The sequence below is a fragment of the Somniosus microcephalus genome, chromosome 23 (genome assembly GCF_052327205.1).
Source record: "Somniosus microcephalus isolate GS21.2 chromosome 23, FLI_Smic_1.0, whole genome shotgun sequence".
NCBI classification, from domain to species: Eukaryota; Metazoa; Chordata; class Chondrichthyes; order Squaliformes; family Somniosidae; genus Somniosus; species Somniosus microcephalus.
The window spans coordinates 65481077-65507234 of NC_141009.1; the positions used below are offsets into that span (position 1 = coordinate 65481077).

Sequence of the window (26158 nt, forward strand, 5' to 3'; positions counted from 1 at the left end):
TTCCTCTTTAAAGGCAGCCTATTGTTCATTACAGTTTTGCCTGCCAATCTTTGATTCCAGTTTACCCGGGCCATCACACTGAAATTGCATTTCCCCCTGTTAAACATTTTTACTCTAGATTGCTCCCTGTCCTTTTTCATAGCTAACCAAAACATTATGATACTATGATTACTGTTCCCTAAATGTTCACCTATTGAAACTTGCTCCACCTGACCAACCTCATTCCCCAGTCTGGAGTACAGTTACGTTGAAAGACTGAAGAAGCTGGTGTTGTTCTCCTTGGAGCAGAGAAAAATGAGAGGAGATTTGATAGATGTGTTCAAATCCATGAGGGGTGTGGACAGAGTAGATAGAGAGAAACTGTTCCCATTGGCAGAAGGGTGGAGAACCGGAGGACAGAGATTTAAGGTGATTGGCAAAAGAACCAAAGGCCACGAAAGAAAGACTTTTTTACGCAGCGAGTGGTTAAGATTTGGAATGTTCTCCCTGAAAGGGCGGTGGAGGCAGATTCAATCACAGCTTTGAAAAGGGAGTTGGATAAGTACCTGAAGGGAAGAAATGTGCAGGGCTACGGGGAAAGGGCGGGGGAGTGGGAGTGGCTGAAGTGCTCTTGCAGAGAGCCGGCACGGGCTCGACGGGCCGAATGGCCTCCTTCCTTGCTGTAACCATTCTATGATTCGATGGTTCTATGACCATGTGCTGTAACTTTAAAAAAGGTTAAAAGGAAATTGAACAAATTAAATTAAAGTACTGTTCCTTATGGTGATGCAGCACTCCAGTCCCTGCGGTGCCCACCGGTCTTGGAAGGCCTCGAGCTTGCCGGCAGACACCGCGTGCTCCATCTCCAGGGCAACCCAGGGGTGAACGTGGCTGCGGAAGAGAGGTGGGCCGAATGACCCCCTGGACCGCCCGCTGCCTGGAACATTTAATGGGCACTTTGGCCAGGCCCAGGAGCAGTCCCACAAGGAGGTCCCCGACCTGCCTGCTCCCCTCCGCACCGGGTGGCCGTAGATCAGGAGAGTGGGACTGAAGTGCAGCCAAAAATCGAGGATCAGCCCCTTCAAATAATGGAAGAGAGGCTGCAACCTCTCACACTCGGTATAAACATGGACAATCTGGGTCTATGGGAACGAGACACGTTCAGCGTTTCTTTATTGATGAACTGAAACAGAATATAAGGAAAGAAACATGTACAGACTCTTAAAGAACAGACATTGTGTTCAACCGATGTAAATTTAATCATACTTTACAACTTCAAATAAATACACATCTATATTTTGTTAAAACACAGTTCCCTCCACTCAAGGAGCAGAAAACACAAGGCCCCAATATCTCCGTGTGCCCCGTGGGAATGCGGGTTCACATGGGGAGCCCGTGGGCCAATCAGACCATTCATTTACTGCGGGTTAAACAAGGGGATAAAAAGGGGGAGTCGGCTCTACAGCCTCACTTACCTGGGAGCCTCGCTTGTTAGAATGGAGGGGCTGCGGGTTCTGGGCTTGTTCTTTCTTACAATCTGTTCATCTCAGCCGCCCTCTCTCCTTCTCCCCGCCGATCAATGTTGGCTGTCTCCCAAATTCCGCCAAGACTGCGGCTTTGGGGGAATTGAAGGCAGTGAGTGTGTGCGGAGAGGCTGCTGCTTTGATGCCGGGAGCCGGGATGTGCCGCCGTGTTTCTATTCACTCCACAATCTGCCAGGTGGGTGTATTCTCGGCTTGCCTCTATTCTGGGCCAGGGCTTCCCAGGACCAGCCGCAATCTAACTGCACTAGGGATTCCCTGGACAGTATCCTCTCTCCTCCTGTCCTGAAACATCAGCTGGAGTCTCCAACCTCTCCAGTCCGGGAGCTGGCGGGTTTACGAACTGTGTTCAATTCTACAGTTTGAAAGTCTGATCATTGAGATCCTGACCCAGGATCTCTCCTTCCTTCTCTATGCGACTTGGGACTTCTGATGGTTGAATTGCGCCCCAGGATAGGAGGGCAGAGTGAAGATCAGTCCCTGGCTGGCACTGACCGGACAGGGGGTGGATTTGATGCAGGTCTTGTGTAACCAGTCCAGTAGGGATGGAGTTGGTGAACCGTCTCCATTAGATGGAGAATTGGGGAGTGGACGGGGAGAGAAGGAAACTAGAAGCTGGTGCTGAGCTGGGCGGAGTTTCTCCCCCTCCCGGTAACGGTTCCCTTGCCATTCCCCGTGCAGCAACTAACCGCCTTTCATTGACTCTCTTGCAGTGTGCACCAAGGATGGGCGGGTCCTGATCGCCATCTCCAAGGATTTGACGCTGCCTCCTGTAGACCTGACAACGGTCCATCTGAAGGATGGACACGGAGCGGAGTGCAGTCCGACCGTGGCCTCTGCAGACACTGTGCTCTTTCAGTTCGCAGTCACTGAGTGTGGCACTACTCAGCGGGTAGGTATTGTGGGCTGGGAGCCCATCAATGGCTGTCAGTCGGGTGGGAAAGAGGGGGTCTAAAGGGCAATGGGGGCCCTTAAAGACGCTACATGTGATCAGGCAATGGCAGACTTGCTCAATTTCTCTGCAATCGGTCTACTCCTGGTCCTCTGTAATGATGGTCTTCTGTCTCTTGTAGCTGGACGGGGTGAACGCCGTCTATGAAACGGATGTGTTGGGTCAGTTTGAGATCTTGGATGGAGCTTTGGGATCGGTGACCCGGGACAGCCCCTTCAGGTGAGACTGGGAGCACATGGAGCGGGTAGAGAAGGTGAGGAGCTGAATTCTCCAGCCGTGTCCGTTCTCTTGCAGGCTCCATGTCCAGTGCAGTTACAAGGGGAGCCAGGAGTCTGAACTGCAGGTGAAGCCCCGAGTTTACAGCCTTTCTCCGCCACCGCCTGCCACTGAGGCCGGCATCCTGGTTCTGGAGCTGAGAATAGCGAGAGGTAGCGAGTGCTGCTGATGGTTAGTGTCCAACTTCAGGCGCTCTCTCTCCAAATAGTGGCCGTCCTTCATCTTTCTCTTTGCAGATGGTGGCTACCGGAGCTGGTACGTGGCCAGTGACTACCCGATCCTGAGTGTGCTCCGGGACCCCGTGTTTGTGGAGGTTCGAGTCCTGAACCGGAACGATCCGTCCCTTGTGCTGGTGCTCAATGACTGCTGGGCGACCCCCACCCCCGAGCCGCATTCGGGGCTCCGATGGGACCTCCTGGTGGCTGCGAGTGAGGGACCTTGGGGCAGGTTGGGGAGGGGGGCGACATGGACTCGGTTCACTCGGTTAATCCCGGGGATGAGGGGATGGACATATGAGGAGAGGTTGAGTAGATTGGGACTCTACTCATTGGAGTTCAGAAGAATGAGAGGCGATCTTATTGAAACATATAAGATTGTGAAGGGGCTTGATCGGGTGGATGCGGTGAGGATGTTCCCAATGATGGGTGAAACTAGAACTAGGGGGCATAATCTTAAAATAAGGGGCTGCTGATTCAAAACTGAGATGAGGAGAAACTTCTTCACTCAGAGGGTGGTAGGTTTGTGGAATTTGCTGCCCCAGAAAGCTGTGGAAGCTGCATCATTATCTATTTCTGTTTTAAATGTATTTAGTTTCCTAGAAGTAAAGGGAATTAAGGGTTACGGGGAGCGGGCAGGAAATTGGACATGAGTCTAGGTTCGGAATGGTCATGGCCCTGTGGGTAGCGGAGTGTGCCCAGGGGCCGTGTAGCCTTGTTCTGCTCCTACTGTGTTCTAATTCTGTGTTAGATTTCAGGAGATGGTTTTATTCCTGTTCCTGGCTGGGGTGGAGATCGCCTTTACAGAAGGTAAGTACTGTAGAAAATATAGGGACAGTGATCTCCTGGAAGAATTTCGATCGCCTAGATGGGTCGGAGAGGAATTTCCCAGATTTTTTTCTCCCAAATTGGCCATTGGGTCTTTATCTGGTTTTTCGCCTCTCCCGGGAGATCACATGGGTTCGGGTGGATGCAGAGTGATAGAAGATTTGAGGTTAGGATCAGATCAGCCATGATCTTATTGAATGGTGGAGCAGGCTCGAGGGGCCGATTGGCCTACTCCTGCTCCTATTTCTTATGTTCTTAAGGAACGGCCAATAATCAAACCAATCTGAGCTCCAGGTTGACGATTGGTGACTTGAATGGACTGGTTCCTTTATCTAGTCTAATCTCGGGACTTTGCTTTGATGTGCCGCTGTAACTCTGCAGTTGGGAGTTCCAGGTGCCCCCTCCATATAACCCGCTCTTTCTCTGTTCCAGGTGCCCCTTTACTGGAGACAATTACAAAACCCGCCTCCTCCCGGTAGACGCCGCTTCCCATTTGCCGTTCCCAACTCACCATAATCGGTTTGTAGTCAGCACTTTCGCTTTCTGGGACCGAGTTTCGGGCCGGGCTCTGAGCGGGGAGGTGAGTTTCCTTCAGTCTTTCTCTTGGTTGAACTTGTTCCCTGGGTCTTGCTCACAGTGAGGAGGCCCCTGTTGACCCTTTGACTGTAGAAGCATGAATCTCCTGACTGGGATCTGTGGCACTGACCAGACCGCACTGTCTCTTTTCAGGTTCACTTCCACTGCAGTGCTGAGGTTTGCTTCCCTTCCACCCGAGAGAACTGCACGGCTCCCTGCAGCCCCAGTAAGTAGCTGGGATCTGACTAGAAACTGAACCCTGATGGGGAGGGGTGGGTGTGGGGCATCTGGACACTGGCCTCACTCAGCAAGGGCCCAACACTGGGCACAGGAGCAGTGTCCTCAATCTGCCCGCTCAACTCTATCCCAGTTAGTCTATTGCAGAATAGCAATCTGGCTCAGCGGCTCTGAGCACATCTTGCACTGGTTCTGAATGGAACCCACCTCTGGCCTTGAACATTGATCTAGCATCCTGCTGTCACCGGGAGTTCCAGAGTGGCACCGAACCGATATCTGGGGGAGACCTGGGCAATGTGTGTATGTCCAGTGTAGCCGCTGGTCAAACTAGTGCTTCAAAACGGGTCTCTTTCCCTCCCCCGCACCCAGGAGACCAGACTGGCCATTGGACCTGTCAACGACTGCAAACTTTGCTGGGTTGAAGCGGGTCTTTCTGAGAATAGGGAGTGAATCTTAGTCTGACAGTGAGGGAACCGTATTTAACTAGTCCAATCTCACTCCGGTGCTCACTGCCCGAGGGTTTTTGTATTGGGCCATCGGATTGACCACCTGATTTGGGGCTTCAGACAGCTGCACATTGAATCGCCCACCTTGAACTCTTGTCTCTGTCTCTTGTCTCCCCCAGAGAGGCGAAGAAGCGCCGATGTTCGGGCTGGGTCCCTGGTGACTGCTGATGGAGCCATCATTTTCCTGGAAGATGAGGAGCGATTGGCTGCTGGGATCCACCAGGAAGAGAAAGGTAAAGGAGGCCCCTGCCGCTGTCTAGTGATGGAGTAACTGGTGCCCATCTAACCCTCCCTTCTCCCCACAGATGCTGCTGCTGATTCCCCCTTCCGTGTTGTTCCTGGAGTCGCGGTTGGGGTAGCTCTGCTCTCCGTGGCCCTGTTGGTTGGGACTGTTGCCATGTGGAAAATGGACCATCGCCGCAGGGTGGGCTCCGAGTGCAGCTCCATGGAACTGTAGATGTGTCTGTTGGATAATAAACCCCTGTTATACATGAAACCTGATCTCGTTATATTCCAAATTCTGGCTGGATTTTACTGTCCTTGTGTTAATTGGTAGCCTGTTTTGAGAATCTATTGGGCCGCTTCTCTCAGCTGCCTTAACAATTGCGCCTGCCCAAAAAAAATCAGCCAAATTTGAGTTCCAGAGCAGTTTTCTATTCGTTCCTGGGATGTGAGTGTCACTGCAACGGCAGCGTTTATTGCCCTTGTGGTGGTGGTGGTGAGGTGCCTTCTTGAACTGCTGCAGTCTGTGGTGAAGATACACTCCCAGTGCTGTTAGGGAGGGAGTTTCAGGATTTTGACCCAGTGATGAAGGAATGGCGATATTACCAAGTCAGGATGTTGTGTGATTTGTAGGTGGTGGTGTGCCCATGCACTTGCTGCCCTTGTCATTCTAGGTGGAAGAGGTCACTAGTTTGGGAGGTGCTGCTGGAGCAGCCTTGGCGAGTTGCTGCAATGCATCTTGTAGATGGTCCACAGTGCACCGGTGGGGCAGTGAATGTGTAAGACGGTGGATGGGGTGCCAATCAAGCAGGCTGCTTTGTCCTGGATGGAGTAGTGCTTCAAGTGGTGTTGGATCTGTACTCATCCAGGCAAGTGGAGAGTATTCCATCACACTTAGCCTTGAAGTCCAGATGCTTGGAGATTACTGGATCTGTGACTGGAGCCTGGCAGAGATACAGGTCTCCAGGCTCCCATTGTTTCACTGGTCAGGGGTGATGTGGGTACATGTGACTGGCATTCTCTACAGATAAACTACAATAAATGGTTGGGTTGGGCCTCACTAAAGCGGCAGTGGAAACATTGGGCTAGAAATTCAGTTGTTAGCGCCGAAGAAGTGGGGCGCGAAGCAGCTAGCACCCAGGCATGGCGTGATCTGCGCCTCTCGTGAACTTCAGTCAAGATTTAGCGGCAGCGCAAAACTGCAGTGCCCACTCAGAAACGCGCACAGATCCTGAAGTCATTTCATGGTGCAACGCCCTTGGTGCGCCCTGATCTGGAACTTCAGTGGCACCCCCTCTGTGCGCCTGGTATTTGGGATGGGTTCCTTGAGCTGTATGTAACTGAACCAACCAGGGGGTAGGCAATCTTAGATCTGGTCCTGTGTAATGAGACCGGATTAATAAAAATGTCCTCGTAAAGGAATGAGTGACCATAATATGGTTGAATTCCAAATTCTGTTTGAGGGTGAGTTGGATCTCAAACCAGCATACTGAGCTTAAATAAAGGAGACTATGAAGGTATGAGAGTAGAATTGACTAAAGTGGACTGGGAAAACAGATTCAAGTGTAAGACGGTACAAGAGCAGTGGTCTACATTCAAGGAGATATTTCACATCTTTCAAGCTAAATATATTCCACTGAGGAAAAAGGGAGTAAAAGAAAATACAGCCATCTGTGGCTTAGTAAAGTAATAAAGGATAGTATCCAACTGAAAACAAGGGCATATCTAGTGGGAGGATAGAAGATTGGGAAGCATTTAAAAGCCAGCAAACAATAACTAAAAGATTAATTACGAAAGGGAAGATAGATTATGAAAGTAAACTAGCAACAAATATAAAAACAGATAGCAAGAGATTCTACGGCTTTTTTTTAAAAAAGGAAAAGGGTGGCTAAAGTGAACGTTGGTCCCTTAGAGGATGGGACCGGGACACTACTGGTGGGGAACATGGAGATGGCAAAGATGCTGAACAAATATTTTGTATCAGTCTTTATGGTGGAGGACACTAAAAATATCCCAACACTGGACAAACAGGGGGCCATGAGGGGGGGAGAGAGGAGCTAAACACGATTAAAATCACTAAGGAGATGATACTCAGTAAAATAATGGGACTTAAGGCGGAAAAATCCCCCGGACCTGATGGCGTACATCCTAGGGTTTTGAGAGAAGTGGCGGTAGGGATTGTGGATGCATTGGTGATTATTTTCCAGAACTCCCTGGACTCAGGAAAGGTCCTGGCAGATTGGAAAACTGCTAATGTAACACCCTTATTTAAGAAGGGAAGTAGACCAAAAAGCTGGAAACTATAGACCAGTTAGCCTAACATCTGTGGTTGGCAAAATGTTGGAGTCCATTATTAAGGAAACTGTAACAGAGCATTTGGATAAACATAATTTAATAGGACAGAGTCAGCATGGTTTTATGAAGGGGAAGTTGATGTGCCTTCAATAACCACAAAACTAGAAGTTTTAGACTTTAACAAGTTGGCTTTTAATCACTAAGATCAGAGCTAACATCTCAACACACTGACTGGCTCGCAGGAATGAGTCATACAGATCCTGGGATCTTTATGTAAGAGAAGTCAGGGGCGGAGCCAAGAGCCAAGACCTGGAACATTCCAGGTTAGTAAGGAAAGAGGAAGTGGAACGATACACCGTGTGGGGGAGGGTAATATACATGAGTGCAAAACGAATACAGGCAAGCCAAACACATTTCATTACATTCACCCCTTCTTTAGATTTAGTCCATCGGGGTGATGTTTCTTAAAAGTTGGTATAAGTGAGTCTGTCAGGAGGTTTTGCGGTTCTCGGTGATCGGCGCAAAGCCGGTTGGCGTGCCTCTAGGGGAGTGGATTCTGGTTCCTCCGCTGTCCGGCCCTCCGCAGTATCCTCCATGTTAAAGTTGGATATTGATACCTCTGGGCGTCCTGTCTCTTTTTGGTGTAGGTCTTCCTCGGGTAGTCTCTCATCGTTCTCTCCGCTCCCCGAGGGAGTGAGGTCTTTTATGGAAACAGTGTCCTCTCGCCCGTCAGAGTATTCGATATAGGCGTACTGAGGGTTTGCATGGAGGAGCTGTACCTTTTCCACAAGGGGGTCCGTTTTATGGCCTCTCTCTCGTGCTTCCACAATATTACTGTCCCCGGAGACATCAGCCACGTGGGTAGAGATATGCCCGAGGTAGATTCCGGGGGAAAACTAACATCTTTGCGTGAGGGGTAGCGTTAGTGGCTGTACATAACCGAGACCTTATGGAGTGGAGCACGTCTGGGAGGACTTCCTGCCAGCGGGAGGTCGGAAGGCCTTTTGACTAAGGCTAACGTGGCAGCCTTCCAAACAGTAGCATTCTCCCTTTCCACTTGCCCATTACCCCGGGGGTTCACAGGGGGTTGTAGCTAATGGTTCTGCTAATGGCTATCCCCTTTGAGAGCAAGAACTGGCGCAGTTCGTCACTCATAAATGACGTCCCCCTATCGCTGTGTATGTAGTTCGGCATGCCAAAAATGCAGAATAGATTACCGAGACACTTGATGACCGTGGCACTGGTCGTGTCTGGGTAGGGAATGGCGAAGGGGAAGCGGGAATATTCATCGATGATATTGAGGAAGTATACGTTACGGTTGGCAGAGGGAAGGGGTCCCTTGAAGTCCAGACTTAGGCGCTCGAATGGCCGTGTGGCTTTGATAAGGTGTGCACGGTCAGGCCTGTAGAAACGAGGCTTGCATTCCGCACAGATGCGGCAGGCTCTGGTCATTGCCCTGACCTCCTCGATGGAGTGGGGCAGATTGCGGGACTTTATAAAATGGTATAGTCGGGTGACCCCTGGGTGACAGAGGTCGTTGTGGAGACCCTGTAATTTGTCCGTATGAATGCTGGCACACATTCCCCGCGATAGGGCGTCTGGGGGTTCATTAAGGGCTCCCGGCCTGTACATAATATCATAGTCGAACGTGGATAGTTCGATCCTCCACCTGAGTATTTTGTCATTCTTGATTTTGCCCCTTTGTTTGTTATTAAACATGAAAGCCACCGACCGCTGGTCGGTGAGCAGGGTGAAACGTTTGCCGGCTAGGTAGTGTCTCCAGTGCCGCACTACCTCCACTATAGCCTGTGCCTCCTTCTCGACAGAAGAGTGCCTGATTTCAGGTCCCTGAAGGGTTCGGGAGAAGAAGGCCACAGGTCTCCCAGCCTGATTGAGGGTCGCAGCTAAAGCAAAGTCTGACGCATCGCTTTCGACTTGAAAGGGAATGCTTTCGTCCACTGCACACAGTGCAGCCCTTTCAATGTCCTGTTTGATACTGGTGAAAGCCTCCTGAGCTTCAGCTGATAGTGGGAAGGACGTCGATTTAATGAGGGGTCGGGCCTTATTGGAGTAATTGGGCACCCATTGGGCATAATACGAAAAAAATCCCAGGCACATTTTTAAAGCTTTGGGATTGTGTGGCAGGGGCAGTTCCTTTGAGGGGCGTAATCGGTCAGGGTCCGGTGCAATTACCCCATCTTCCACCACACAGCCGAGGATACAGAGACGGGTTGTGTTGAAGACGCATTTGTCTTCGTTGTAGGTTAGATTCAGCTTTAGGGCAGTTTTTAAAAATCTCGCAAGATTTAGATCGTGGTCTTGCTGGTTGTGCCCGCAGATAGTGACATTGTCCAGATAGGGGTAGGTAGCTTGTAGTTTATTCTCGTCAACCATGCGGTCCATCTCGCGTTGGAAGACCGAGACCGCATTTGTTACCCCGAAGGGCACTCTGAGAAAATGGTAGAGGCGTCCGTTCGCCTCAAAGGCGGTGTATGGGCGGTCCTCCGTTCTAATGGGGAGCTGGTGATATGCGAATTTGAGGTCGATAGTCGAGAAGACTCGGTATTTTGCGATCTGGTTGACCATTTCTGATATGCGGGGTAAAGGTTAGGCATCCAGCTGGGTATAAATATTAACAGTCTGGCTGTAGACAATTACCATCCGTTTCTTTTTGCTATTTTTAACTATGACTACTTGGGCACGCCACGGACTGGTACTGCATTCAATAATGCCTTCCCGCAGGAGTCTGTCCACTTCCGCCTTGATAAAGTGTCTGTCTTCCAGACTGTACCATCTACTTTTGGTCACTATGGGCCTACAGTTCGGAGCGAGATTAGCGAATAAAGAGGGCGGGCTGATTTTTAAGGTTGATAGGCCACAGACTGTGTGGTGGCTGGGACCCGCCATATGCTAGCGTGACACTTTCGTGGTGGCACTGGAAGTCCAGGCCCAAGATTACATTAACACAGAGTTCTGGCATCACGAGGAGTTTAAAATCCTTGTAGTCCGTGCCTTTTACAGTCAGTGTTACCACACAGTAGCTCAAAATGTCCGAAGTGTGGGGCTTAGCAGCCATAGCAATTCTGCTCCGTGTAGGGGTTACCGTTAATGAGTGCTGCCGTACCAGGCTAGGGTGGATAAAACTCTCGGTACTCCCACAGTCAATTAAACATTTCGTTAAATTCCCGTTTACCTGTATGTCCATCATGGATTTTGTCAACGGGTGTGGAATCGCGGACCAATTCGTCAGAGTACGCGTTGGCCATCACGGCCTTGCAGTTACAGTCCCGGACCAAGTCCTTTAGGCCCTGTAAGAAATCGTCCATTGATTCCTCAGGTCGCTGCCTGCATGTAGCCAGCAGATGTCTGGCGTATACTTCGTTTACTGGCCTCTGGTATTGGGCCTTCAGGATAGTGATGGCCTCCGTGTAAGAGATGGCATCCCGGATGAACGAATAAATCCGATGATTAACGCGAGTAGTCAGTTGACTCGGTTTATCTACCTCGCTAGTGGATGAGGCCCTCGCAAAGAGTTCGAAGCATTTGAGCCAGTGTCCAAATTGATTTGATGCTTCAGCAGAATGTGGATCCAAGTCCAGACGCTCTGGTTTTAGGAGTCGATCCATAGAGTCATAGAGTTTTACAGCACAGAAAGAGGCCCTTCGGCCCATCGTGTCTGCGCCGCCCATCCATCCCTGTCCAGTCTAATCCCATTTTCCAGCATTTGGTCCATAGCCTTGTATGCAATGGCATTTCAAGTGCTCATCCAAATGCTTCTTGAATGTTGTGAGGGTTCCTGCCTCTACCACCCTTTCAGGCAGTGAGTTCCAGCTTCCAACCACCCTCTGGGTGAAAAAGTTCCTCCTCAAATCCCCCCTAAATCTCCTGCCCCTTACCCTGAATCTGTGCCCCCTTGTTATTGACCCCTCTACTAAGGGGAAAAGTTCCTCTTTATCTACCCTATCTATGCCCCTCATCATTTTGTAAACCTCAATCAGGTCCCCCCTCAGCCTCCTTTGCTCCAAGGAAAACAACCCCAGCCTGTTGAGTCTTTCTTCATAGGTGAGGCGCTCCATCCCAGGTAACATCCTGTTGAATCTTCTCTGCACCCTCTCCAGAGCAATCACATCCTTCCTATAGTGAGGCGACCAGAACTGCACACAGTACTCCAGCTGTGGCCTCACCAGCGTTTTGTACAGCTCCATCATAAGCTCCCTGCTCTTATATTCCATGCCTCTGCTAATGAAGGCAAGTATCCCATATGCCTTTTTAACCACCTTATCTACCTGTTCCGCTGCCTTCAGGGATCTATGTACATGGACACCAAGGTCCCTCTGCCCCTCTGTACTTCCTAGGGTCCTACCACTCATTGTGTATTCCCTATCCTTATTTGTCCGTCCAAAATGCATCACCTCGCACTTTTCCGGGTTAAATTCCATTTGCCACTTTTCCGCCCATCTGACCAACCCATTAATATCGTCCTGTAGCCTGAGGCTTTCCTCCTCGCAATTTACCACCCCACCAATTTTCGTGTCATCCGCAAACTTACTGATCATACCCTTTGCATTCTCATCCAAATCGTTAATGTAGATCACAAACAGCAAGGGACCCAGCACCGATCCCTGAGGTACCCCACTGGACACAGGCTTCCAATCACAAAAACAACCTTCGACCATCACCCTCTGCCTCCTGCCACTCAGCCAGTTTAGGATCCAACGCGCCAAGGCCCCCTGGATCCCATGGGCTCTTACCTGCTTGACCAGTCTCCTATGCGGGACTTTGTCAAAAGCTTTACTGAAGTCCATGTAAACCACATCCACAGCATTTCCCTCATCCACACACCTAGTCTCCCCCTCGAAAAATTCAATCAGATTGGTCAGACATGATTTACCTTTGACAAAGCCATGCTGACTATCCCCGATTAATCCTTGCCTCTCCAAGTGGAGACTAATTTTGTCCCTCAGAATTTTTTCCAATAATTTCCCTACCACAGATGTTAGGCTCACTGGCCTGTAATTCCCTGGTTTATCCCTGCTACCCTTCTTGAATAATGGTACTACGTTAGCTGTTCTCCAGTCCTCTGGTACATCCCCTGTGGCCAGAGAGGTTCTGAAAATTTGTGTCAGAGCCCCTGCAATCTCCTCCTTTGCCTCACACAACAGCCTGGGATACATCTCGTCCGGGCCTAGTATTCTTTCGTGATTAAAATTGATGTGCCTTCAATAACCACAAAACTAGAAGTTTCAGACTTTAACAAGTTGGCTTTTAATCACTAAGATCAGAGCTAACATCTCAACACACTGACTGGCTCGCAGGAATGAGTAATACAGATCCTGGGATCTTTATGTAAGAGAAGTCAGGGGCGGAGCCAAGAGCCAAGACCTGGAACATTCCAGGTTAGTCAGGAAAGAGGAAGTGAAACTATACACCGTGTGGGGGAGGGTAATATACATGAGTGCAAAACGAATACAGGCAAGACAAACACATTTCATTACAGAAGTCATGTTTGACAAATTTGCTCGTATTCTTTGAGGATGTAACATACAGGGTGGATCAAGGAGAACCAGTGGATGTAGTTCATTTGGACTTCCAAAAGGCATTTGACAAGGTTCCACACAAGATTACTGATCAAGATAAGAAATCATGGGATTGGGGGTAATATACTGGCATAGGTGGAAGATTGGCTATCTAACAGAAAACAAAGAGTTGGGATAAATGGTTCATTCTCGGGCTGGCAATCGGTAACTAGTGGTGTTCCGCAGGGGTCAGTGCTGGGACCCCAACTCTTTACAATCTATATTAACGATTTGGAGGAAGGGACCGAGTGCAACATATCCAAGTTTGCCGACGATACAAAGATGTGAGGGAAAGCAATGAGTGAGGAGGACATAAAAAACCTGCAAAAGGACATAGACAGGCTAAGTGAGTGGGCAGAGATTTGGCAGATGCAATATAATGTTGGAAAGTGTGAGGTTATGCACTTTGGCAGAAAAAATCAAAGAGCAAGTTATTATCTAAATGGAGAGAAACTGCAAAGTGCTACAGTACAAAGGGATCTGGGGGTCCTGGTGCATGAAACACAAAAAGTTAGTATGCAGGTGATCAGGAAGGCCAATGGAATCTTGGCTTTTATTGCAACGGGGATGGAGTATAAAAACAGGGAAGTCTTGCTGCAGTTATACAGGGTATTGTTGAGGCCACACCTGGAATACTGCGTGCAGTTTTGGTTTCCATATTTAAGAAAAGATATACTTGCTCTCGAGGCGGTTCAGAGAAGGTTCATTCGGTTGATTCCGGAGATGAGGGGGTTGACGTATGAGGAAAGGTTGAGTAGGTTGGGACTCTACTCATTGGAGTTCAGAAGAATGAGAGGCGATCTTATCGAAACATATAAGATTGTGAGGGGACTTGATCGGGTGGATGCAGGGAGGATGTTTCCACTGATGGGTGAGATTGAACTAGGGGGCATAATCTAAGAATAAGGGGCTGCGCTTTCAAAACTGAGATGAGGAGAAACTTCTTCACTCAGGGTAGTAAATCTATGGAATTTGCTACCCCAGAGAGCTGTGGAAGCTGCAACATTAAATAAATTAAAAATGGAGATAGACAATTTCCTAGCAGATAAGGGAATTAGGGGTTCCGGGGAGAGGGCAGGGAAGTGGATGTGAATCTAGATTCGGATCAGCCATGATCCTATTGAATGGCGGAGCAGGCCCGAAGGGCCGTATGCCCTACTCCTGCTCCTACTTCTTATGTCCTTCCCCATGACCCTGGACAAGCAGCAAGAGCGTGCAATGGGATTTGGGAGAATAGCGGGTTTCCCCGTGGTGCAGGGCGCCATTGACTGCACGCATGTGGCTTGACGGGCACCTCTACAGCATGCCGAGGATTAACGCAACCGCAAGGGCTGCCATTCGCTCAACGTCCAGTTGGTGTGTGACCACAGGCAGCTCATACTAGCTGTCAATGCCTGCTTTCCAGGCAGAAGCCACGATGCCTTCATCCTGCGCCAGACTTCTGTGGCATACATTTTCGAAGCCCAGGCTCACCCATGAGGATGGCTTCTCGGGGACAGGGCTATCCTTTGTGCACCTGCCTGATGACCCCGCTTCCTGCGCCTAGCACCCCTGCTGAAGAGCGATACAATGACAGCCATCAAGCTACCAGGAACATCATTGAGCACACAATCGCTATGCTCAAGTAACGGTTCCACTGTCTAGACTGTTCCTGCCATGGAAGGAGTGCAGCGAAGATTCACCAGGATGATACCTGGGGTGGCAGGAATGACTTATGAGGAGAGATTGTGTCGATTGGGCTTATACTCACTGGAGCTTAGAAGATTGAGAGGGGATCTCATTGATACCTATAAATTCTGTCAGGCCTGGATAGACTAGATGCAGGAAGGATGTTCCCGATGGCTGGGGAGTCCAGAACCAGGGGTCATAGTCTAAGGATAAGGGGTAAGCCATTTAGGACTGAAATGAGGAGGAATTTCTTCACCCAGAGAGTGGTGAACCTGTGGAATTCTCTGCCATAGAGGGCGGTGGAGGCCAGTTCATTAAATATATTCAAGAAGTAGTTGTATATATTCAGGCTAAAGGGATATGGGGAGAAGGCCGGGACAGGGTACTGAATTTGGATGATCAGCCATGATCTCATTGAATGGTGGAGCAGGCTCAAAGGGCCGAATACTCGCCTGAGTGAGTCTCCCATTTTATTGTAGTGTGATGCATGCTGCACAACCTGGCTATCCTCAGGTCTCAGCCACTGCCAGCAGACATTGGAGGACCACCAGAGGAGGAGAACCAAGGCGGCAGGGAGGCACAAAGTGCAAGGGCCGTCCGTCGGTGGCTTATTGCAACTCGGTTCTAGGCCCCCTTTCCGGGAATGGCTTGTGCCAATGAAAGAACATGAATGGAGCCGCTCCGCAAGCCCTCAGCCGGTTAAGGCAACAACTAGTTCAAAGTGCAAACATGGACAATGTGAATAAAGGGAATTTTTTATTGTGTAAACTCTGTGCCCTTCCTGCATGACAATCTAATTCAGATAAAACCCCCAAAAAACAGTCAGAGACATAACTGGCTCTCACAACCTTCAGAAAATCAAAAAAACAGTTAAACAAAAATGACCATGATCCTTGGCCTTCATATAAAAAACAAACATTCCTGCCCCGCATATAAAAAACAAACACAACATTCCTGGCCCTCATATAAAAAACAAACCCAACAGTCTCAGCCTTCATATATAAAAAAAACATTCGCGGCCTTCATATGTAAACACAACATTTGGCCACACCTACTTTTTTCTCTGCGAGGGTGATCTGCCTCACTTCCGCGAGTGGCCCCTTTCCGCCCTGCAGCTCCTCCTCAATGGGACCCCAGTGGCTGCAGCAAGGCTGGGGGAAGGCTGCTGAGGGTCAGATGGTGAGACGGCAGATGCCCTTGGGGGATGGCCTGGACCAGCTCTGGGCTTGGAGAGCCCGGCTGCTGTCTGCTCCAACTCTGCTTGGGCGGCAGCAGTCTGTCCTACGGGTGATGGCAGCTGCAGTGGAGGAGGAATGCTGCCAACCTGACAGAGCACAGGCACTCCCTGGTCGGCTGATACACTGGCATTCGCACGGGCCAGCACTGTAGCATGCGCAGAAATCTGCTGAAGCACAGACTGCTGGGCTTCTGCGGCATGGCGAGGGCCCTGGCGATGCCTGGCCGATCCAGCGAGGGTGTCAGCAGTTAGTGCCCGTGTGGCCCTGATCTGTGTCTGCATCAGACCAGCCAGTGAATGCACGGCATGACTGAGCACTTGGCTGGAAGCCGCCTGTGATGCAGCGAAGTCCTGCTGACTCCTAGCCTGTGCTGCCAATCAGCCGGCCTGCCATAATGCGCTCCACACGCTGCTCCAGGTCGCTGAGTTGTTTGAGGTCAGGATGGCCTCCCCCAGTCCGTAGCTGCTGCCTGGGATTGTGGGCCAGCTTGCCCTTCAGGAGAAAGGACGGCCTCTGAGTACAATGTCAAGCCCTGATCTTGCCTGCACTGCTTCCCATGGTGGAATAGCCCTGACAGTGTCAGGCCCTCATCTTGCCTGCCCTGCCTCCCATGGTGGAATAGCCCTGACAGTGTCAAGCCCTGATCTTGCCTGCACTGCCTCCCATGGTGGAATAGCCCTGACAGTGTCAAGCCCTCATCTTGCCTGCACTGCCTCCCATGGTGGAATAGCTCTGACAGTGTGTAAAGTGCTGAATGTGCAAGTGGTTTTCATGAGAGTCCCATAGCTCTTGGATGAGGGCTGGGCATTGGGGTTTTCAGGTCCCTTTGGCCAGAAACTTAGGTGCACATGCCGGGATGAAGAGGATAGTGGAAAGGGTACTCACCCTGACAACCCGAGTGAGGTCGTTGAAATTTTTTCTGCTTTGAACTGGAGTCCTGGCAACCATGCTGTTGGTGGTCACCCTGTTTGCCACCTTCCTCCAGGCTTTTCGGTACTTGCTGGGAAGCAGCCTCCTCCCACTGTCAGGGAAGAGGACAGGTCGCCTGCGCTCCACTGCGCCAACCAGTAGCCTTGGCACCCTCGCTGAAGCGCTCCGCTCGCTTCCTAGCCATCTCCATTGTCCTGGGCATTGAACTGTTGAACCAGCAATGGTCAGGCCTTGCTTCAGGGCTGCAGTGTGCAGGGCGTGGCAGCCAAACAAATCGACCCTCCCCCTTTAAGAGCTGACCGGCGCCAGCGTGTCTGCCTTCACAGAATCACAGAATCACAGAAACCCCACAGTGCAGATAGAGGCCATTTCGGCCCATTGAGCCTGCACCGACACATATCCCACCCGATCCCCGTAACCCCTACACCAACGCATATCCCACCCTATCCCCGTAACCTCACGTATTTAATCCCCCTAACACTAAGGGTCAATTTATCATAGCCAATCAACCTAACCTGCACATCTTTGGACTGTGGGAGGAAACCGGAGCACCCGGAGGAAACCCACGCAAACACGGGGAGAATGTGCAAACTCCACACAGACAGTCGCCCGAGGCCAGATTCGAACCCGGTCCCTGGCGCTGTGAGGCAACAGTGCTAACCACTATGCCACCGTGCTGCTTCAATCAGCAACTTGCCGCACCTGCGCTGCGCCCGCCCTCGGTGTTAGCGCCTCGGCTCGCCGGCTTAGCGCCTTATGATAGTCGTGCATCGCCTGCTTTAGCGCAGCAGCAACCTCTTGGGGCGATGCAACTCAATTTCGGCGAAGGTGGCACTAAGTTGCGCCGGACGCTAAATTTAGCGAACGCCCGGCTGTAGCGCCCCAAACGTGGCGATACTGAATTTCTAGGCCATTGAACTTTCTTTCCTCCAATGGCCCCAGGGCTGCGAATGTTAGGACAATTGGAATGGCCAAGGTTGAGCTTCAGGTTTAACTCTGGTAACGAGGGATATAAATCGAATGGGCTCATTTCAGTGTTCACTCACTGATACAATTTGCTCTTTTGGTGCAAAACTGATGAAATATCTAACTTGAGAGGGACCCAGGAAGGGAATGCAAACTAATTTCTAATTGGTTCCTGATGGTGCACTGGAACACGGGCCGGAGAGACGATGGCAAATGACACTGATGGCCAGCATTCTCGGGTCAGTTTTTAAAAATGTGTTTGAGATGTGGGTGTCACTGGCAAGGCTGGCATTTATTGCCCATCCCTAATTGCCCTTGAGGAGGTGGTGAGCTGCCGTCTTGAACCACTGCAGTCCGTGTGGTGAAAGTGCTCCCACAGTGCTATTAGGGAGTTCCAGGACTTTGACCCAGTGACGATGAAGGATCGACAATATATTTCCAAGTCAGGATAGTGTAACTTGGAGGGGAATTTGGAGGTGGTGGTGTTCCCATGCGCCTGCTGCCCTTGTCCTTCTAGGTGGAAGAGGTCGTGGGTTTGGGAGGTGCTGTCAAAGAAGCCTTGGCGAGTTGCTGCAGTGCATCTTGTAGATGGTACACACTGCAGCCACAGTACGCCACTTTCAGCCCAATAACCTCTCTACACTGTCCCATCAGTCTCTTCCAGGTCAAGTATGGCACAAGGCTTTGTACCTTGGACTTGCTGTCCATTTCGTGTCCACTGGATGGGAAATCTGATTTAATGCTCCCTTTTCAGCATCATCTACCCTCCTTTTCATTTCCCACACCAGCGTTCCTAGTGGTCTCCCTAAGGGAGGATTGTAGTGCCACCAGGTTTTTGCTGCACCCATTGGGACAGGCTCAAAATCCCTGATCTTTCTCATGGGACCTGTGTAAGTAGTGGAGAGAAGCTACACGCCCCTACACGTGGGCAAGGGGGAGCTCTTGTGAGAAGCACAGAGAGAATGCTGTTAATGCACAGAATGCCTGTATGAAATTTAAAAGTTCAAGCTGAGAATTTGACCTTCAGTGTTTGCCCATGTGAAGGGGCTTCAGCCTCACTGCTGTATAATTCTGGAACCAATTCCCTCAGAGCTCTGGTGCTGAGTGTCCTGGGCCCCATAAGAGAAAGCTAGGTGCGCAAACTCATTGACCCCCGCCCTGCCCGCTGCTCCCTAACCACCCCCCCCACAAAGTCTGCTGACCATCCAAGTTACAGCTGGAGCCCCCAGACTGGGGCTACCTGAGGCTGCAGGGTGAAGGACTGATGCTGGTCTCACTGACTGGCAAACAATAAGGGTCCTTGCAGGAAAGGGGCAGACTTACATTTCTGTAGCACCTTTCACAATGTCCCAAGTGATTTACAGCCAAGAGAAGTACTTTTATTTTTCAAGTGTTGTCACTGTTGAAGTGTAGGTAACACAGCTGCCAATTTGTGCACAGCAAGCTGCCACACACAGCAATGAGAGAATCTGCTTTCACAATGTAGGTCGAGGGGGTAAATGTGTGGCCAGCACACCTGGGTGAACTCCCCTGCTTTTGGTTGACAGTGCCCTGGGATCTTGTATGCCCACCTGAGAGGGCACCATTAGAGAGATGGCCCCTCCCACAGTGCAGCACCCCCTCAGTACTGCCCTGAAGTGTTAGTCAGGATTATAGGCTTCAGTCTCTGGAGTGGGGCTTGAACCCACAACACTCTGACTCAGGGGTGAGAGAGCTACTCACTGAACCAAGGCTGACAATAGGGGTACTTGGGACTCGATGGGCTTATACCAGGGAAAAGTGTTCCTTTGTTTGCGGTTTTGAACCATTATAGACTTAATGATAAAACTATTAGGACACGATTGGTCTGCGTACAGCACATTCAAGAAGTTTATTTTGGTTTAGTTTAGAGTTAGTCAGTGTTACACTAAATCATTGCGATGCATCAGTAAATGCAGCTGCTGTTAATGGTCTTTCCAACACAAGCCAATCAGCTGCCTTTCAGAAATCGCACCCCGAGATCTGAAATGAACAAATAAAGAGCGTTAGAATTGGCTTCCTCAATTCCAGAAGAAAGAACAGATGTGCAGTGATCCAGGATTTCACCAGCATAGCCCAACATTGCAACCACTGGCTCACTTTTGAAGTATTGACACTGGTGCAGTTAAACATGGCAGTCATTGGTGTACAGCAAGATCCCACAGACAACAATGGGATGTAAAACCAGTTGGTCTGTATTTGTTTGGTGGTAGTGGAGAGCAGAATGTTCCCTATCCTTCCAATGGTGTCCTTTACCTGACCCATAAATGGAACCTTCGGCTACGGTCTCATCAAAGAGATAGCACCTCTGACAATGCAGCACTCCCTCAGTACTGACCCGTCGACAGTGCAGCGCTCCCTCAGTAATGACCCTCCGACAATGCAGCGCTCCCTCAGTACTGCCCCTCCGACAGTGCGGCGCTCCCTCAGTACTGCCCCTCTGAAAGTGCAGTGCTCCCTCAGTACTGACCCGCCGACAGTGCAGTGCTCCCTCAGTACAGACCCGCCGACAGTGTGGCGCTCCCTCAGTACTGTCCCTCCGACAGTGCGGCGCTCCCTCAGTACTGCCCCGCCGACAGTGCAGTGCTCCCTCAGTACTGACCCGCCGACAGTGTGGCGCTCCCTCAGTACTGCCCCTCCGACAGTGCAGCGCTCCCTCAGTACTGACCCGTCGACAGTGCAGCGCTCCCTCAGTACTGACCTGCCGACAGTGCAGCACTCCCTCAGTACTGATCCTCCGACAGTGCGGCACTCCCTCAGATCTTCCCCCCGTGGCCAACAACCTCATAGTTCCCCAACCCCACACAACCCGCTTCTACCTCCTTCCCAAGATCCACAAACAGGACTGCCCCGGTAGACCCATCGTTTCAGCCTGTTTTTGCCCCACGGAACTTATCTCTTCTTATCTCGACTCTATCTTTTCTCCCCTTGTCCAGTCTCTTCCCACCTACATCCGCGACTCTTCTGACACCCTCCACCACTTTAACAGTTTCCACTTTCCTGGCCCCAACCGCTTCCTTTTCACCATGGACGTACAATCCCTCTACACCTCCATCCCCCACCAGGATGGCCTGAGGGCGCTCCGCTTCTTCCTTGAACAGAGGCCCAACCAGTCCCCATCCACCACTACCCTCCTCTGCCTGGCTGAACTTGTTCTCACATTGAACAACTTCTCCTTTGACTCCACTCATTTCCTCCAAATCAAAGGTGTTGCCATGGGTACCAGCATGGGTCCTAGCTATGCCTGCCTTTTCGTGGGATATCTGGAACACTCTTTGTTCCAGTCCGACTCGGGTCCCCTCCCTCACCTCTTTTTCCGGTACATTGATGACTGTATTGGTGCCGTTTCCTGCTCTCGCCCTGAACTAGACAATTTCATTCACTTTGTCCCCAATTTCCACCCTTCCCTCATCTTCACATGGTTCATCTCTGACTCTTCCCTTCCCTCCCTCGACTTCTCCGTCTCCATCTCTGGGGATAGGTTATTGACCAACATTCACTATAAGCCCATTGACTCCCACAGCTACCTGGACTACACTTCCACCCACCCCGCCTCCTGTAAGGACTCTATTCCATTCCCCCAGTATCTCCGTCTCCGCAGCATCTGCTCCGACGATGCCACCTTCCACACCAGTGCTTCCGACATGTCTTAATCTAGAGCCGTCTTTTGTCTCTTTACTGGTCCCAACACCATCTCGTCTGGTTTTGAATATCTCTTAATGTCTCTTCACTTCTCTTTTGTTCTTTATCCCCATTTCCCAGCCTCCAAACTGGCCTTTTAATTTGTTTCATTTCCTGTGTTTTTTCTGAGTCCTGTCGAAGGGTTTTGATCTGAAACGTTGACTCTGTTTCTCTCGCTATGGATGCTGCCTGGCCTGCTGAGTTTTTCCACCATTTTCTGTTGTTATTTCGGATTTCCAGCATCCGCAGTATTTTGCTCTCAGAAATAAACCAGTACCGCAGCCTCTTCTACAGCAGCGCCCCTCGCAGACAGTCACCGGTACTGCAGCCTCATCTACAGCAGCGCCCCTCGCAGACAGTCACCGGTACTGCAGCCTCATCTACAGCAGCGCCCCTCGCAGACAGTCACTGGTACTGCAGCCTCATCTACAGCAGCGCCCCTCGCAGACAGTCACTGGTACTGCAGGCTCATCTACAGCAGCGCCCCTCGCAGACAGTCACAAAGTCCTTGTGTTCCAGCAAAGATACAAACATCATGGACCCAAAATAAATTTCACAGTAGGAACAACCAAAATTGAACAAACCACTCACTACACATACTTGGGCTTAATAATCAGTTCTACGGGAAACTTCAAACTGGCTGTGAATGAACTGAAAGAGAAAGCAAGAAGGGCTTTCTATGCCATCAAAAAATCAATCCAAATAGAAATCCCAATTAGCATTTGGCTCAAAATTTTCAAATCAGTAATTGAACCAATTGCACTCTATGGCAGTGAGGTATGGGGACCGCTAACACAACAAGAATTTGCAAAATGGGACAAACACCCAATTGAGATCCTACATGCAGAATTCTGTAAAAGTATCCTCCGGACTCAAAGGAAAACAATAAACAATGCATGCAGGGCGGAACTAGGCCAATATCCATTAATAATCACTATCCAAAAAAGAGCCACCAAATTTTGGAATCACCTACAAATGAGCAACCCCCTATGCTATCACTACAACGCCCTGAAATGCCAAGAGCTGACGATAAAGAAGAATACCCTCAGTCAACTAATCCTGGGACTCAGTGAAGTAACTACTAACAATACTAACAATAACCAGTCCCAGGACAGTGACAGGGTAACACAAAGAATTCGACCCAACATAATCGTCACTAAGCAAAAGGAAAAATATCTGACATATTGGGCAGAAACAACAAAAACCCAAAGCAAACTCAATTGCTACTTAGCCTTAAACAGACAATACAACATAGCTGATTACCTGACCATGGTAAAGGATAACAAACTGAGAAGAACCTTGACAAGGTACAGACTTAGCGAACATAGCCTAGCGATCGAAAAAGGCAGACACAGGCAGACCAGGCTGACAAGAGAAGACAGGATATGCTCTCACTGCAGTCAGGGAGTAGTTGAGACAGAGATTCACTTCCTCACAGCCTGTGAAAAATATCAGGGCATCAGGGAGAATTTCTACCAAAAATTCTCACAAATATGCCCTGAATTCAGAAATCTGAAGGACAACCAAAAACTCCCATTCCTACTGGGAGAGGAGAGAAGCTGTGTAACACTGGCGGCACACTATGTTACAGCTTGCCATGAACAGAGGGACAAGCAGTAAACTAAGACAAGAGTATATATAAACAAGGCGAATGTATACTTAAAAACTCAGGTATTCACCTGTTTATATACTGTATGAATAGAACTGCGTTTATGTGTTCAACCATAAATGTATTTTGATGCTTTGGCAACATAAGATGTACCTTATCATGCCAATAAAGCGACTTGAATTGTGAATTGTGAAATGCACTGCAGCCTCATCTACAGCAGCGCCCCTCGCAGACAGTCGCCGGTACCGCAGCCTCATCTACAGCAGCGCCCCTCGCAGGCAGTCACTGGTACTGCAGCCTCATCTACAGCAGCGCCCCTCGCAGACAGTCACTGGTACTGCAGCCTCATCTACAGCAGCGCCCCTCGCAGACAGTCGCCGGTACCGCAGCCTCATCTACAGCAGCGCCCCTCGCAGACAGTCGCCGGTACCGCAGCCTCATCTACAGCAGCGCCCCTCGCAGACAGTCGCCGGTACCGCAGCCTCATCTGCAGCAGCGCCCCTCGCAGACAGTCGCCGAAACATAGAAGATAGGAGCAGGAGTAGGCCATTCGGCCCCTCGAGCCTTCTCCGCCATTCAATGAGATCATGGCTAATCATCCAAATTCAGTACCCTGTCCCTTCCTTCTCCCCATATCCCTTGATCCCTTTAGCCTTAAGAAATATATCTAAATCCTTCTTGAATATATTTAATGAATTGGCCTCCACTGCCTTCTCTGGTAGAGAATTCCACAGGTTCACCACTCTCTGGGTGACGAAATTCCTCCTCATCTCTGTCCTAAATGGCTTACCCCTTATCCTTAGACTGAGACCCCTGGTTCTGGACTCCCCGGCCATCGGGAACATCCTTCCTGCATCTAGTCTGTCTAGTCCTGTCATCATTTTATAAGTTTCAATGAGATCCCCTCTCATTCTTCTAAACTCCAGCGAGTATAAGCCCAATCGACCCAATCTCTCCTCATATGTCATTCCTGCCATCCCAGGTATCAGTCTGGTGAATATTCACTGCACTCCCTCCATGACAAGAACATCCTCCCTCAGATAAGGCGACCAAAACTGCACACAATACTCAAGGTGTGGTCTCACCAAGGCCCTGTACAACTGCAGCAAGACATCCTTGTTCCTGTACTCGAACCCTCTCACTATGAAGGCCAACATACCATTTGCCTTCTTAACCGCCTGCTGCACCTGCATGCTTACCTTCAGCAACTGGTGCACAAGGACACCCAGGTCTCATTGCACTTCCCCTTCTCCCAATCTATTGCCGTTCAGATAATAATCTGCCTTCCTGTTTTTGCCACCAAAGTGGATAACCTCGCATTTATCCACATTATACTGCATCTGCCATGCTTTTGCCCAATCACCTCTTCCTCCTCCTCTATGTCTGAATCAGACACAGTGTCAGCTTGAGGGGCCGCCTCCTCACCTGGTGAGTCACCATCTGAAAGCAGGGAGGCACAAGAGTTGCTTTATTGTGAGGACAGGGCGGCAGCGAGGGAGGCATGAGTGCTGCTGTGCACTGCATTGGTTCGATAGTGGCAAAGGATGCTGGTGTGAGGCGCAAGTGGAAAGGGAGAGGTCAAAAAGGTGATGACCTTACCATTGGTGCCCAGAACAGGGTCAGCATCTCCAGTGGCGACGGGGCCACTCAGCCGGCCTGCCATGATCTGCTCCACTCTCTGCTCGAGGTCGCTCAGCTGTTTCAGGTCAGGACGGCCTGTCGCTGCTGTCTTCTGTTATGCGCCAGCTTGGACTGCAAGAGAAAGGACCGCCTCTAAGTACAGTGTCAAGCCCTGATATTGCCCGCACTGCCTCCCATGGTCGAATAGCCCTGACAGTGTCTAAAGTCCTGAATGTGCAAGTGCTTTTCATGACAGTCCCATAGCTGCTGGATGAGGGCTGGCCATTAGAGCTTTCAGACTCGTTTGGCCATAAAGTGAGGTGCACATGCAGGGATGAGGAGGATACTGGAAAGGGTACTTGCCCTGACAACCCGAGTGAGGACGTTGAATTTTTTCCGGCACTGGGTTGGTGTCCTGCCAACCACGCTGTTGGACATGACCTTGTTTGCCACATCCCTACATGCTTTCCGATATTCGGCGGGCAGCGGCCTCCTGCCACCCTCAGGGAAGAGGATATGGCGCCTGCGGTCCACTGCACCAACCAGCAGCCTCAGGTCACCCTCGCCGAAGCGCTGCACTCTCTCCCTGGCCTTCTCCATTCTCCTGGGCATGGAGCTGTTCCAGAAGCAGTGTTCAGGCCTTGCCTTAGGGCTGCAGCGTGCAGGGCGTGGCAGCCAAGCAATTCCACCCTCCCCCTTTAAGTGCTGACTGGCGCCTGACTGTCTGCCCTCAATGAGCAACTCGCCGCACCTGCGCTGTGCCCGCCCTCAGTGTTTGCGCCCTGGATCGCCGGCTTAGCGCCTAATGATAGTCGTGCATCGCCTGCTTTAGCGCAGCAGCAACCTCTTGGGGCGATGCAACTGAATATCGGCGAAGGTGGTGCTAAGTTGCGCCGGGCGCAAAAGTTAGCGAACGCCATGCTGTAGCGCCCCAAATGTGGCTATACTGAATTTCTAGGTCTTGGTGTCTAAATTCTATTGGTGCTGCCTCCTTAAGAGGGACACTTGTGGAGCTGACTCTTCTTATTACTGGCAATTGTCAATTTAAAGTCAACTACAATTTCCACACTTTTGTACTCTATACTTCTATTTATGAAGCCCAGAATCCCGTAAGCCTTTTTAACTGCTTTCTCAACCTGTCCTTCCACCTTCAATGATTTGTGCACACATACCCCCAGGTCTCTCTGTTCCTGCACCCCCTTCAGGATTGTACCAGTTAGTTTAT

At 50.3% G+C, this 26158-nt stretch overlaps 1 protein-coding gene across 1 annotated transcript in view; it reads left to right on the forward strand.

The window, feature by feature from the left end:
- The first annotated feature begins 1475 nt into the window (after positions 1-1475).
- The window catches only part of LOC147101925 (zona pellucida sperm-binding protein 4-like), a 37673-nt gene continuing 12990 nt past the window's right edge, over positions 1476-26158 (forward strand). Inside the window, exons 1-8 of the mRNA XM_085965154.1 lie at positions 1476-1698; positions 2234-2412; positions 2594-2691; positions 2767-2900; positions 2985-3195; positions 4224-4371; positions 4521-4593; positions 5230-5343. Of these exons, the coding sequence (XP_085821280.1) occupies positions 1476-1698; positions 2234-2412; positions 2594-2691; positions 2767-2900; positions 2985-3195; positions 4224-4371; positions 4521-4593; positions 5230-5343 (1180 nt within the window). The remainder of the gene's footprint in view (positions 1699-2233; positions 2413-2593; positions 2692-2766; positions 2901-2984; positions 3196-4223; positions 4372-4520; positions 4594-5229; positions 5344-26158) is intronic.